This window comes from Brienomyrus brachyistius, chromosome 12, assembly GCF_023856365.1.
Source record: "Brienomyrus brachyistius isolate T26 chromosome 12, BBRACH_0.4, whole genome shotgun sequence".
NCBI lineage: Eukaryota > Metazoa > Chordata > Actinopteri > Osteoglossiformes > Mormyridae > Brienomyrus > Brienomyrus brachyistius.
The window spans coordinates 19,252,626-19,267,093 of record NC_064544.1 but is presented as its reverse complement, the minus strand read 5'-3'; the positions used below and the strand labels follow the sequence as shown (position 1 = coordinate 19,267,093).

The following is a 14,468-nucleotide window of genomic DNA, read 5'->3' as shown; positions in this document are numbered from 1 at the left end:
TTGATGCATTTTGATTGGCTAATTGGAATTTGGTGTCATTTGGGTACTGATCAAGATGCTGATCTGATGATACTCGCGTGTCCTGCCAGGGGATTTCTCGCGAGGAGTCAGAGCTGCGGTTCCGTCAGCTGACCCGAGAGTACCAGGCTCTACAGCGAGCCTACGCCCTACTCCAGGAGCAGGTTGGGGGAACCCTGGATGCTGAGCGTGAAGCCCGGGTGAGACGGGAGGCAGGCAGGGCTGAGGCTACCACCAAGGGTTCACTTGCTTATTTAAAGAACACATTGAATCTGATAAAAGCGATCCTGCTTACTGTGCTTACTCTGCTGAAGCTTTAAAAATACCCTACAAAAGTCAAAGCTTCATGAACCATTTGCTGTTTTTTCTGACCCCACTAGGTGGTGCTCTTGGTTTATCTTGGGACGTGCTTTGAGTCCGTTTTTGAACAGAGACCAACATCTAGTGGAGTCAGAAAATACAGCAAGGAGTTCATTAAGCTTTGTTTGACCATTACTAGTCCCTTCCATCGATTAGTCTTGATTTTAGAGTGGATGTCTAGGGCTCCTGTTAAGCCTTCCTCATGACAGCACACCTTCGTCTGGTGTAGTGCAGTATCCCTGGAACATCAAAGTGCTGCAGTTAAGCTGGCTATCCCAAGATAGGTTTGAGGAGCTCCCATGTAGGGTTAGCTATAGTCAAAATTTCTGGCCCGTGGTTGGCCAGCTGTAGGGTTGCTATTCTGGTCATCATCTTCGGCATTACGTATGTGAAATCTGTGACCATGATCACCTGGACTTTCAGATGTCCGTCAAATGGTGTACTCTGCAGTCCAGGCGTCTCGCATGACTAAGCAGAATCCATCACGTTTTCAGACTCGGGAGCAGCTGCAGGCGGATCTGGTTCGGTGCCAGGCAAAGATCGACGACCTGGAGAAGTCCCTGACGGAACGGGGGCAGGTAAAAGGAAACGGGGGCTGCGACGCTCGGGTGCTGTGCCGCCTCCTGGTGGCCTGCCTCTGCCTCTTCCTTGCCTCCGTGTGTGTGGCTTGGATCTGCCGGCGTGTCCTGTGACATCACCACAGTGCCCCGGCCGCACCTGTAGTGCAGAGCCTGGAGGTTTCCTCATGAATAATGCTATTAATGGAACTGGCAGTTAATTGCTTCTCATCACTGGCATAGTGGCTGCGCTTGCTGCAGTGCCCTCATCAGGGGTTTGCAGTAATAGGCGGGGTGATGATCGTTTTGTTCCTACAGTGAAAGCCTTAATTGCACCACCACCGGAAGTGTCACTGCCTCTGGTGTGAGGTTTCCTGCGCTTCACTGCTGGACTGTCTCTATGTCCGTGGCTTGCGTTCTCTGTATAGAAATTTTTGTTAAACCAAGTGACGGGCTCATCTTTGAGCTACTTACTTTGGCTGAATAAAACTCAACTGTAGCCATGTCTCTCATTCTCTGCTTATGTGTCTTCATTCCATGCTCTGTGTCATGTACATCCTGTCCTTTGCATTAATCCTAGGTGAACGACAAGTGATTTGAACAGATAAAAACTCATTAGCCTGACACAGTATGTGTTTCCTGGCCTGTGGTGCACTTTTAGTGGATCGTGTGAAGCGGTGTTTGATTAGTAATGTCTATGTTATGCTCTCATCACAGGATTCCAAGTGGGTGGAGGAAAAGCAATACCTCATCAAAACTAACCAGGAGCTCTTGGAGAAGGTAGCTGCCTCACCGCTATGTCTGAATAGGGGTCTAGTGTGGATGAGTGCATATTGGTCCAATTGGTGCGTGTGCATGTGTGTGCATGTCAAAAAATTCTATTTTTGACGTTGTGGGAACAATTTTTCAGGTCTGAATGCAATCAAAAAAGTAAAAATGCCAAAAGTCTCGTATTTTGCTTACTTCCTATGACAAATTATATATACAGTTCAATCATCTTCCACAGAATGAGTAGCGATCTTTCTCTGTGATCTAAACTCCAGCTTCGCACATCTGACTCCTATGTAGGTGGAACTGTCCATTCATTGGCACTAAGGCTACATTTAAAAGCATCTTTCACCAAGACTCTGAAAACCACAGGTGAAACATCACTGTCACTATCAGTGTCACCATTAGCACACTGTACAGCTTGGACCTGTGTATCTTACCCCGATCAGCCAGTCATTAGTGTGCACTGAATACTGAACACTTCAGGTTTATTATACAAACACTTCTTCTACAAACACATTCAATTCCAAACATACTCTGAAGGCCTTATGAGTTAATTTTTTAACGTCTATTGACTGGACTTGAGGTTAAACTCCTTTTTTCAGTAGCACGTGTGAATTCAGCTCGTGGGCATGTTTCTGCGGACATGTGCCTACATTTCAGTTGGTTCCTGGATCCGCCAGATCTCTGCTGTCTTAGTCACTTTCAGTGGTCTAATAGTACAACAGGCAGCGTTTTTCACTTTACATTTTGTAAGGCAGGATTTTCATTAACTTGTGTTTAGGTTAGGGTTTTTAGCAGCGCTCTCTTCTGCTTTTCACCACCATCCTGTCTCTCCGTGGCATCCTGCAGATCAGCAAGCTGGAGCTGGATGAGGGTAGTCTGAGGACGGAGGTGCAGGACGCACGGGACCAGAACGAACTGTTAGAGTTCCGAGTCCTGGAGCTGGAAGTAAGAGAGTCCCTCCCCATCCCCAAACTGTCACCAGGGGGCGACATTGGGTTCCAATCCAAACTCAGAACCTACATCCAGTGACGGAGCCGAGCAGAACCGCATGCACACTCCTGTTCCTGGGCCGTTGTAATCATTCCATATGTGTGTGTTCTTGTCATGTTATTAAACTGTACAAACTGTTAATATTCCTCATGTCTGTTCAGATTTTTGGCTTTTTAATTTGAAAGATGTACATTTATATTATGGACTGAGCTCATTTCATTTGAATAAAATCTCTCTCCAGTTAACCTCCATCATTCACTTTTGTCTTTTTTCCCGCATGCAGTTTCCTTTGTTTCCTGTACATATCTGTGTTATATCCAGCCCCACCCACATGGAGTCAGTGCCAATTTAATTAACTATAGAGGCACAATCAGTAGCTAAAGGTCTAACAGCGTTGATCACTGGACTTTATTTTGGTGTCTCCTTCAGCTAACACTGTAACTATAATTTGCCATTAGTTTAGTTTTAAACCAAAGTAACATGTAGTTTATTGTTCCTCTTTACCTGCTTTCATAACTTGTGGATAATGCCGTTGTCTTTCATTTAATATCTCTAAAGAAAGTGAGTTACAAAAATCTGCTAACTGCGAATGATGTTCAAAAACAATCGACTTTACAAAAGGATTGTTCATTCTGTGCTCATTGGTGGTTATCATAGCAACATTCTCTGCTTTCATTTTTAGTTTCAGTTTACCATTTCGTTCTCATACTTAACGTTGCCCTCCGTTCAGTTGGTTTGCCACCCATCCCATAAAATTTCCCCCCGCCCGGTTCACTTTGACTGATCCTTCTCATGTAAGTACTTTTTTGAGTTTGATTATATGACTGTTCAAACACAAACTAACACGATCTTTATTTGTGCCCATGTTTAAACATCACCTCATTGTCCAGTAACCTGTAATGACGAAGTGTGGATGCAGTTCTCCAGGTAACCAGAGGTGGCAGTGTTGCTGGCTGTTAACTTTGGAACTCACTTTCCGCCTGCAGGAACGGGAGCGCCGTTCTCCGGCATTCAATCTGCACGTGGCTGCTTTCTCCGAAGGCAACAGCAGTGCTCTCCAGCTGCATTGCCACCATGAGGGCATCAAGGTAGGCCAGGAGAGCTTCTGTGTCACCCTGCAGACTGATTCCACATGGGAGATGTACTAGCAACAAACTTTTAACAAACCAAACTCGGCTTCCTCATCTCGCTTGTCTCTGTCTGACTAGGTCTGAGGAATGTACAATTTTTTTTTTTTTTTTTTTAGGATGTCGTCATACCAGACCTCATAAAAAAACTCGACATACTTGGTGATAATGGGGTAAGAGTCCTTCCCAGTAACATCCACCTGTTAGACATTCCTCATGACGTTCTCTGTGGTTCTGCAGTAACCACCATGACCCCCAGTGCTGAGCCAGCATATGAAACCCTTGCAGTATCACTGTTGTTAGATGTTCACGCCCCTGTCTTTCTCAATGCTTCCTTTAGAACCTGCGGAACGAGGAGCAGGTGATTGTGATCCAGGCCGGGACAGTGCTGTCGCTCTGTGAAAAGGTAACCCTGAGCCCCCTCCCCCCAATTCTCTGAGAATCCCACCCCCAGATTTAGTTTAATTGGGGTCTTGCTTTAACTCCATGTTTTCTGGTTTCTTATTTGTGACACTGTGTGTGAGATTAGTTTACACCTCATGGACACAGAACCTACCCATGCGGTACATGTTCCTCATTACATAGATACTAATTTAATTTTAAACCTTGAAAGTTAAGTTTCTACTCATTAGAACCATGGGCCGGTTTTGGATATATTGAAAATTGCAGACGCTCCTCTACTTACAAACTCAACTTACGATCTCCACCAGCTAAGAATGGACTAAATGAAGAAAAAAAACGCCCCATTTGCTGAAAATAAGTGACCCAAACTCACTGTGAATGTTGCAGTTTTAGCACAGAAGTGTTTTTTTTTGTTTTTGATTTTTTTGTTTAAATGTGATCATCGAATGTTAATTCTAATAATACGTTTGCGTTTCTTTTGTTTATTTGGCAAAAACTTGTATGAAAAGTCACATTTTTATAACATTTCTATGGGAAAATACCTCCCACGTTACGAGTTCTTCATTAACCAGCAATAATTTGGAACAAATTAGCACGTCAAGTCGAGAAATACCTGTATAAATATACTGTTCCTGACAAGAATCTTAACCAATAAGCTGTGAAAGACCAAATCACAAGGAGATTAGGTGGTTAGTTATTCAACTAAATTTAATTGTATTTAATGCAGTTACAGACACAAGAGAACTGGAATATCTGATTGTTAATAGGCTCCTACAGCTCTTACAGTATTAAGCAACTTTCATATACTAAACAAATTGTTAGCACTGAAAATCTGGCCTTTTATCTAAATATCTACATATAATTTATTCCTATGAATATTAACTGAATAAATTAGAATTGCTTTAAGTTGTTAACGTTCTCCTGTTATTTCTTAGTGCTCACCTGACACCTAGTGGAGAAAGCGTAGAATGAAAACGTTATTTCTGCTGCAGTAGGTTTTCCGTTTTTGAGAGGCACTCGGCTTTAGGGCTGTGATTCTTGTCGATCTCTTCTGCTCATGAAAACAAACACACATATTAAAATTAGTGCTGCGTTTCCAGCACGTCTTTATGTGTTATGTCATTCACCACCATTCAGTACAGGAAGGTAGACTAAAGTGACTTTTAAACTCATTTTAATAAATGCACTACATATTCATATTACAAACATTTCCATAACACACACTAAAACATGTTTTCATATTTACTGTACTCTGCTGCTATTACCTATTTTGATTGTGGAAAATTGTTTTTCTGCTTATCCCTCGTTCACCTTACCTGACTAGTGCCACTAAGTGTCTTTCTACATTATATCTAATACGGCAACTGTGAGACACTGCATTATTTGACTCTGTGCAATATTTAACTGTGCAATATTTTGATTCGATGCAAATTTTAACTTTTAACTTTGAGCACTGTTTACTCTGCGCAAGATTTACCTCTGTCCTGAATAGTAGTCTCCGTGTAGTTCTGTATTGTGTGTAGCCTGTAGTATTTTTTGTTTTGCACATTGAGCCGGGAGAAGCGCAATTTCGTTCTACTATGCACTCTCGAATTGCATGGCGCGAATGACAATAAAGTTTGCTTTGACTTTGAGTACAAGCACGCCTGTCCATCAGTGGGAACACGCTCACACACGGGGAGCAGTTGTGACATGGGGAGAACATGCAAATTCCGCACACACTGAGAACAGAGGATGGTTTGGAACCCCCATCCCTGGGGGTGTGAGACAGGAGTGATACCCTCCAAGACACACTAGATTGTGCTAATCACTGAAGTATATAACCTGCTAAAGGTTTAATTAAAAGCTGAAATTTGTTGTGGAACAGTAGTTTGCAAAAGGACATATTCACCAACCATCACTCCCAATCATATATTTTATCCCTTAAAATGAATTGTCACTGCAAAGGGGGAAGTAGAGCACCTGTATTTCAGAAGGATGTCTCCTCTTGTTGGGGTGCCACTAGTCCTTCTCATCTCCCTTCCCTCCTCCCTCTCTTCCTATTACTGCTTCTGCCACCTAGTGGTTGAAACAGATCGACAGCACAGAGGCCGCACTGACACAGAAGATGATAGACCTGGAGAATGAGAAGGTGAGCCACATGGGCTGGGGGGGCACACACACAGAGCCTGCATGCTCCGCCCATCACGCACCACAGGCTGCATTCCAGTGTCCCTTTTTCTGACGTCTTTAAAAGTTTCCAGAAATTTGGTTAGCAGAGGTTATAAATTTCACTGGATGCGTCTCCCCGTCTTTTAATGGTTAACTGAGTGTTTGCCCAGTTAGTGGAATCACTAGCTTGTCAATTTGTTATAAAAATGGGTCAGATTTTTTTACTGTGAGTTGGATCGCCCAGCCTGCCTGAGGAGTTGGCTGTCTGGACCTGCAGAGTATGGCTGGGTGAATGGGCAGGTGAGGGGGAGGGTTGGGGGGAGCACCTGTTCACCTGCAGAACCTTGTCACCTTTGCCGTCGCTCTGGCTGTTTCTTTGTGGTGAAACTGGGTTGGTGTGAGCAACTCCGAGTGTCACAGATGAGCTGGAGCTTCCTCACAGCCACAGCTTGGTCACTGGCCTTGTCATTTCCTCCCAGGACTTGTTCAGCAAGCAGAAAGGCTACTTGGAGGAAGAGCTGGACTACCGAAAGCAGGCCCTGGATCAGGCCTCTATGGTAGGACACTGGAGTCTTCAACACTGGCCTCCCTGCCTGCTCCGATGTGGGGGCGTCCTGGGGCCGGGCTCCCAGGCTTGACCCGGGCCTACAGCGCCCCCTGGGGGATGAGGCAGATGGCACTGCTTTGCTACGCCCTATCAAATGCTGCTCCGTGTGACATCTGGCCCACATCATGTCGGTAATGGGAAGCGGGAGGCCAGCTCGCCCGCTGTCTCCACTATCACGAACGCTGTTTAGCGTGTTTATTTCCTCTTAAAAATGCTTCAAAATCCCAACCTGTGGCGACTGCTCTGGATTTTTAAATGTGAGCAAAGATGGCAAGTTGAAGATGTAAGATTCGAAGTCACTCCTGAGTAAGACGGCTGACTGCTTTGTTTTCCCATTACCGCTGGAAGGTGTAGAACAGCCTTAGATGGCCTGGTCACGCATGCATTGCATAGTAGTGAATGTGCCATGTATTCTTGGCACAGGATTTCAGTGCGGCCGACATCTAAGAGCAAACAAAACATTGGATCAGTTCCCCAGCGAATCAATTTATCATTTCTATATACAGTATATATATATATATTTCTATTTATAATGCACATAATGATGTATTATTGTGTTGCTCACATACAATATATGAGCTAATTTGTAAGGGATACTGCATCTTTTACAAGAATCATGGATGAATGGTGAAGGGCGGTACCTCAGCCAAGCCTGGTGGCCTCAGCACACTGAGGTCCACCAAGCCTGCAGTGGTCTACTGCTTTATTAAGGGTGGTGTCCATTGGCGGGGGAGACGGGGCGGGCAGTTAATATCTAACTTTGCTCGGGCTACAAAGGTCCAGAAGCTTGAAAGGAAAAGTAGGAAGCAACAAGTGTGTATGTGGATCTGACACGTATAGTATGGTTTATGTAGCATATTTTCTGTATCGTTTTTGGGGGTGGGGTGAGAATATTTGGAGCTCTATGTGTTTACCTTTTGCAAATCTGCATCCTTATTTTTCAGTGTTGTTCTTTGTTTTACTTCTGTTGCGATGTGATCGTTTCTGTAATTTAAATCGCCGCAGAAAATCCAGGAGTTGGAGGCCACACTGTATAATGCTCTGCAACAGGACCCTGAGAACAGAGTGGGTGAATCTTTGACAGAGAGGCAGAAGGAGGATCTGAGGATAGCGGTGGAGAGGCTGAGGAGGCAGATTCAAAGGCAGAGCCGCGAGTTTGACAGTCAGATCTTGCAGGAACGCATGGAGCTGTTGCATCAGGCCCAACAGGTAAGTCATGGAAGGAAGACAAAATTAAAAGATGCAGTATCCCACCTGCCGGGTGAACAAGGAGTAGGACCCCGCAGCTAAATAAGTGTTTCCTCCATGGGACATGTAGCTCAGCCCAAGCAGAGTACGAAGTGACGCACAGGATGACACACTGGTGTTCACACGTCTGCAGCAGACAACCTGTAATCGCTAACCTGACAATCTCAAGTAGCATAAAATTTCAGTATCTGAAGTAAAATACATACTTAAGGTTTTGGTTTATAGCAGTGGGGTTTGTAGCTGTTGAAAAAAATCTGAGGCTAAGTCAATTTTACCTGGGGCTTGAATTTTTTTTTGTTGCAAGAACTTATTGCATCGGGGCTAAAATACTCGGGGCTGTATCCCCGGATGATCAGACCTAACGACGCCCACAGTCCACAGTGTTGCGTTCAATAAACTTAAAAGCTTGATCATTGCAGTTTATGAGAATTTAGCACCGAAACGTTTACAGTAGAGTTCTGGATCAACCTTTCACTTTCTGCCGTCGACATCTAACCTTTTGTGGGTTACCTGCTCGGTAACCACACTGTTAGATGTTTTAATGGGACACTAGCTATTCGGAGCTAATCGCACACTAGCTATTCGGATGTGTAACATGTACATTCACATGGTATGAATATGAAAACTTTAGCACAACAAAATAAATACACTACTTACCTATAGTACGTTCACATCTTTCAAGCTACAATGTCGTCTAAGGTGTCATGCAGTGGGCAGATCTTGCAAGACTGCTGCGATATCGCATTATGGCTGTTTATGAAGGTATTTCTCTGCAGTCACATGAGAATTCTGTAAGAGGCTCTTGGACTGTTTCGCAAAGCCGAGATTTGATCAGTCAGGCATCTTAAAACCTGGGAATGTGTTCCTGAGGTCGGCCTGCGTCTTCCTGGTAATATTTACCAGCAGTAATCTAAATGACAGACAGAAAATGGATAAACTATTAATCTCTGTGAAGTTATGAACTTATAGTGGATCTTTTTTTATTTATTTTTTCTTGCTCGCTGTATCCAGATCCCATACAGGCTAAAACAAACACCTTACCACTAACAAACTGTCACGGGACGTGGGGGAGCGAGCGCGGCGGAGAGCGGCGATCGTGCGGAAGGAGCAGGCAGGCCAACAGAGTACGGGGTAGAAGGGGATTTAATACGGGCAAGGCAGGACAGGACATGGGAACCGACAACATCAATGACAGACACTGGATTAGTACACAACAGGAACTTAAATACTAGAAACAAGGCAGCAGGAAACAAGACACGACTGGGCACGATCAGGAAATCACACGTGGGTAATTAGGGGGCGTGGCACACACGAGGAGCGGACGGAGCGGGTGTCACAGAACCCCCCCCCAAAGGCGCGCTACACCGGGCGCGCCTAGGAAGGGGGCGACGGACGGGACGAGGCAAAACAGGACCTGAAAAACAAGAACAGAATCAACGCAGGACAGGGAACAGGACCGAGGCACAAAACAAAGCGAGGGACAAGACAAAAGACAAAACCTGACAGAGGGTCGGGAAGGCAGACAGGCAAACCAGGAAGGGAGACACAGAAGGAACGGGAGGAACAAAGGGGCCAGGAGTGCAAGGCGGGTACACCGGGGCACAAGGAACAGAGACGGGCGGAACGAAAGGGCGAGCAGAAAACAGAGGGGCAGAGACAGGCGGGACAAAGGCAGGGGCGTAGGGAGACAAGGAGGGGGAACTAGGTGAAGCCCGAGGGAGCCCCAGCGGGCGACGGGAGGCAGCCGGAGGGGCCGCAGGCGGCCGGGAGGCCGGAGCCGGAGGGGACCCCGGAGGGGCCGAGGAGACAGGGCGAGGGACCCGCGGAGGGGCCAGGGAGGGAGCAGGAGGGAGCACCAGGGAAGGGGACGAGGGAGCTGGAAGGGGCCAGGGCGAAGGTCCGGAAGAGGGGGGAGCCGCAGCAGGCGGCGACGTCCGGAGGAGGGCCGGAGGTAGGGGCCCCGCAGGCAACCGAGGAGCCGCCGTCGGGGAACCCCCAGGCGACCGACCAGGCACCGGAGGGGGGAGCGAGGCAGGGCGACGAGGCATCGGAGAGGGACCCGCAGGCGACAGCCGACCCGGAGGGCCAGGACCCGCAGGCGCCAACCGAGCCCCAGCGCAGGCGAGGCAGGGCGAGCCAGGGGGCAGGGCGGGCGGGACCCCAGCCCTGCGTCTGTGTCCCCTCCCTTTACGGGACACAGACATGATGGCCCCCGGTCGGGGTCGAGTTCGCCGGGGCGAGGGAGAAAAAGTCACTGGGGGAGAAGGGACAGGAGCTGGGCCAGGGACAGGAGCTGGGCCAGGGACAGGAGCTGGGCCAGGGACAGGAGCGCGGTCTGGCTGTGGGAGCGCCGGCCCGGGAGCTGCAGCAGGCGGCTGCAGAGGGGACGCCTCTGCAGGAACAGGAGCTGGCTGCAGTGGGGGCGCCTGCCCGGGAGCTGCAGCAGGCGGCTGCAGTGGGGGCGCCTGCCCGGGAGCTGCAGCAGGCGGCTGCAGAGGGGGCGCCTGCCCGGGAGCTGCAGCAGGCGGCTGCAGAGGGGGCGCCTCTGCAGGAACTGGAGCGCGGTCAGGAACAGGAGCGCAGTCAGGAACAGGAGCTGGCTGCAGTGGGGGTGCCGGCCCGGGAGCTGCAGCAGGTGGCTGCAGTGGGGGCGCCTGCCCGGGAGCTGCAGCAGGCGGCTGCAGAGGGGGCGCCGGCCCGGGAGCTGCAGCAGGCGGCTGCAGAGGGGGCGCCGGCCCGGGAGCTGCAGGTGGCTGCAGTGGGGGCGCCTGCCCGGGAGCTGCAGGTTGCTGCAGTGGGGGCGCCTGCCCGGGAGCTGCAGCAGGCAGCGAAGGCGGCTGCGCAGGCGGCGGCTGCGCAGGCAGCGGCGAAGGCGGCAATGGCGGCCGCACGGGCGCGGGGTCCGCCGGCAATGGCGGCCGCACGGGAGCGGGGTCCGCCGGCAATGGCGGCCGCACGGGAGCGGGGTCCGCCGGCAATGGCGGCCGCACGGGAGCGGGGTCCGCCGGCAATGGCGGCTGCTCCGGCTCGGGGACTGACGCCTTTTGGAGCAGGATCAGCTGCCTAAGGTCCCCTGCTAACCCCTCGAGTTTTTCTGGACCAGAGGCGGCTGTAAACGCGTCGAAACCTCTCGTTAAACGCGTGATAAGTTCCTCCATCTTCCGGTCTCCCGGGGGTGTCGGCCTCTCCAACACCCTTATAAAGAGACCCTGGAGGGTGAAAAACTGGTCCACCAGGGTAGCCTTTCTCCCTGGGAGAGGCGCGGTGAACGCCTCCGGGGAGGCTGCCGCTGGTAGCGAGGTAGGTAAGTCCGGCGCGGGTGAGGTTAGCGTGGCCCGAGTAGGGAAGCGGGGCACACGCGGGATGGCGTCTCTCCCGGTCCGGATCCCTCCCCAGTTGTCCAGTCTTTCCAGCCGGTAGTTGCACCGCTCGAGGGGCGGTAGGAGGACGGAGTCTTTCGGCTCCAAATCTGCGAGAAGGAGGACCTGTTCCTCCTCGTCCTCAGGCGGGAGCCATAGCCTGGATAGCGTGCAGGCTCCCAGAGTGATGTCCGTCTCCTCTGGGATCCGTTTCGTCCGCTTGCTCTTCTTTTTGTGGTCTGTCATTCTGTCACGGGACGTGGGGGAGCGAGCGCGGCGGAGAGCGGCGATCGTGCGGAAGGAGCAGGCAGGCCAACAGAGTACGGGGTAGAAGGGGATTTAATACGGGCAAGGCAGGACAGGACATGGGAACCGACAACATCAATGACAGACACTGGATTAGTACACAACAGGAACTTAAATACTAGAAACAAGGCAGCAGGAAACAAGACACGACTGGGCACGATCAGGAAATCACACGTGGGTAATTAGGGGGCGTGGCACACACGAGGAGCGGACGGAGCGGGTGTCACACAAACTGTAGCCTTTTGTCTTCAGTTTTTATGAGCTTGTGACGTAATTGTCTATCACACCTGATTCTGTTACTTTAAAATGTATGTATTTTAAAAGAACATGGCTATGCGGTAGGTAGCATTTTTGCTAAGGACACAGATTTGCAGTGGTTCTAATACCAAAAGCACCTTGGAGAAAATCGCTTCAGTTGATCCAATAATAATGGCAATAATAATAACAACAATAATAATATTATAATATAATCAGCATAATATGCGGCAGTGATGCTTCTGGGATCCTCATACAGCACAGCAGGCAAGTCCACTAAGACCCTGCATCCCATGGGGGGGGGGGGGGGGGGTCATTCACCATTGTTCTGGCTGCTTGTTGCCATGGCTACTGCAGTTTGCATGCCACTGCAGAGAGCAGCATGGGTACTTGGTCATCGACCGTCCCCTGGTCTATAATGAAGAACAAAACAGCTGGTCATCCGTACGTTAAGCACTGATGTGTGAGCAGAAAGTGGACTTTACCATATTGTGGGGGGGGAAAAAAGTCTGTTACGTCTGTTTCTTTGGGTTCACAGAAGATTAGGGAGCTGGTGGATAAGATTGAAACCCAGAAAAGACAAATCAAAGATATTGAAGAAAAGGTATTTCCATCCTTTTTTCCGTGATATTGTTAATTTGTCTGATTTAGAATTTTTGAATTGTGTCCTTTTATAATCAGTAAACTAAACCTTTTTTTATAGTCATATCCTTCATTTTGTGTAATGTATACATTTCACCATATTGTACCCATTCATACTTGTGTGCACCAATGAGCTCAGTACAAACCCACTGGTGTTGATGTGTAATGTGTTTCTCACAGTAAATGCAAAGGCATTTCTACTTAGAAGGTGCTTAGAGCACTCTGGCGATTCCCACGTCAGCTGACGCTAAGCTTTGGCTTCTGGGAGGGTCTCCAGGAGCCTGAGCATTAAAGGTGCCAAAAGAAGGAGGGAAGGGGTTGAATTTGGTGCCCCGTGCCCCTCCTGGGTTGCCATGGTGATGGCAAAGCACTCGAGGGCCGCACTGCTATAGAGTGCTGTTAGTGGGACAGGATGTGCTCTTACTTTGCAGGTCCTGTCATATTTCTACTAATTTCAGCTTTTCTTTCTTCCCCTGTTTATCTGATTCTTGGCCAATACATCGTTCTTTTCGTAGTTTTTGTTCCTCTTTTTATTTTTTTCTTTAGCCTTCATTCTTTGGCCTTAATGACGCAGGGACAGCCACGTATGAGGTAAGCCAGCTCTCCATCTATAGAGCTGTTCATGTACTGTCTGCCTATACTTAGAGATGGAGATTTCAGGTCCATAGAGTACAAATCCAGACCCAGATTTTGTTTCAACCAACCAGTTGAGGCTCAGTCACAGACTACTCAACTGGTTGGTTGAAACAAAATCTTGGTCTGGATTTGTATTTTCTGGACCTGAAATAACCTCTTCCTCTACTTAATAGTAATCTTTACTTATTGTTCTAAAAATGCATGCTGTATATAATTTTCACCCAGACTTCACAGCAGTTTGCATCAAACTGTACATATGTGGTGAAACATGAAGTCGCGTACAAAGATTACGTAATATCCTGAGCAATTTGGTTTGCATGTTTTTTTCTGTCCTGGGACAGCTTAACTTGAGCAGATTCTTGACTTTTTTCTGATTACTGCAGAATGTTAGACATGCCTTTAATCCACAGAAGCCTCTGTATTCTCTCACGCTGCTTAAAAAGCATGTTCTTTCTGTTTTGTAAGCATTGACATTTGTACAGTAGGTGGACATGAAAATGGGTTTGACTGGCAGCCCGTGCAGGGCGTGCCCCAGCCTGGTGCCCTGTGCATTCTGGGATAGAGTCCAGGCTGACTGGTTTGCTGTACAACATAAGCAGTTGTGCGAGATGAATTAAAAGAGAATAGTTGAATGGACCTGCATTAGTGGCAAAAAATTGTGGAAGCACCTTGCATTTTTGGCGTTACTACACTAATATTGACAGTAATGTTTATAAACAATAAAAGAATATTAAAATGTCATATATTGGGTGATTAAATATAGTAAGTAACTGGAGTAACCACTAACAATTGGAAGTGTTTCCACAATTTTGGCCACTAGTGTAAATAGAGAGGGGTATAACATAGCCCTGCAAGAAAGTGAAACTGGGCTCTGACCCCCTGCCCCGCTTCTCCCCCTCCTCAGGAGCTGAAGTGTTCCCCAGGAGTGTGCAAACCCAGAAGCTCATGCAATCCACTGCATTGGGGAAGACAGTGTTGTGCACTCACACGTCTCAACCCTACTGTCTCCTGATTTCCTGTCCTGATTTCCTGTTTT

General features: G+C 48.3%; 1 protein-coding gene across 4 annotated transcripts in view; it reads left to right on the top strand.

Moving 5' to 3' along the window:
• Window positions 1–14,452, top strand: part of LOC125705000 (janus kinase and microtubule-interacting protein 1-like) — a 47,549-nt gene extending 33,097 nt beyond the window's left edge. For 3 of the 4 annotated variants that reach the window (XM_048971274.1, XM_048971272.1, XM_048971273.1), the window contains exons 10-13: window positions 90–218; window positions 873–956; window positions 1,653–1,715; window positions 2,556–2,944. In XM_048971274.1, coding sequence (XP_048827231.1) covers window positions 90–218; window positions 873–956; window positions 1,653–1,715; window positions 2,556–2,738 — 459 coding nt within the window. In that variant the 3' untranslated portion in view covers window positions 2,739–2,944. Of the gene's footprint in view, window positions 1–89; window positions 219–872; window positions 957–1,652; window positions 1,716–2,555; window positions 2,945–3,685; window positions 3,788–3,945; window positions 4,000–4,166; window positions 4,233–6,290; window positions 6,360–6,858; window positions 6,937–7,991; window positions 8,196–12,692; window positions 12,759–13,311; window positions 13,388–14,336 lie in introns of those variants that run through there. The other variant, XM_048971276.1, reaches the window with a different exon arrangement.
• Window positions 14,453–14,468: the final 16 nt, after the last annotated feature.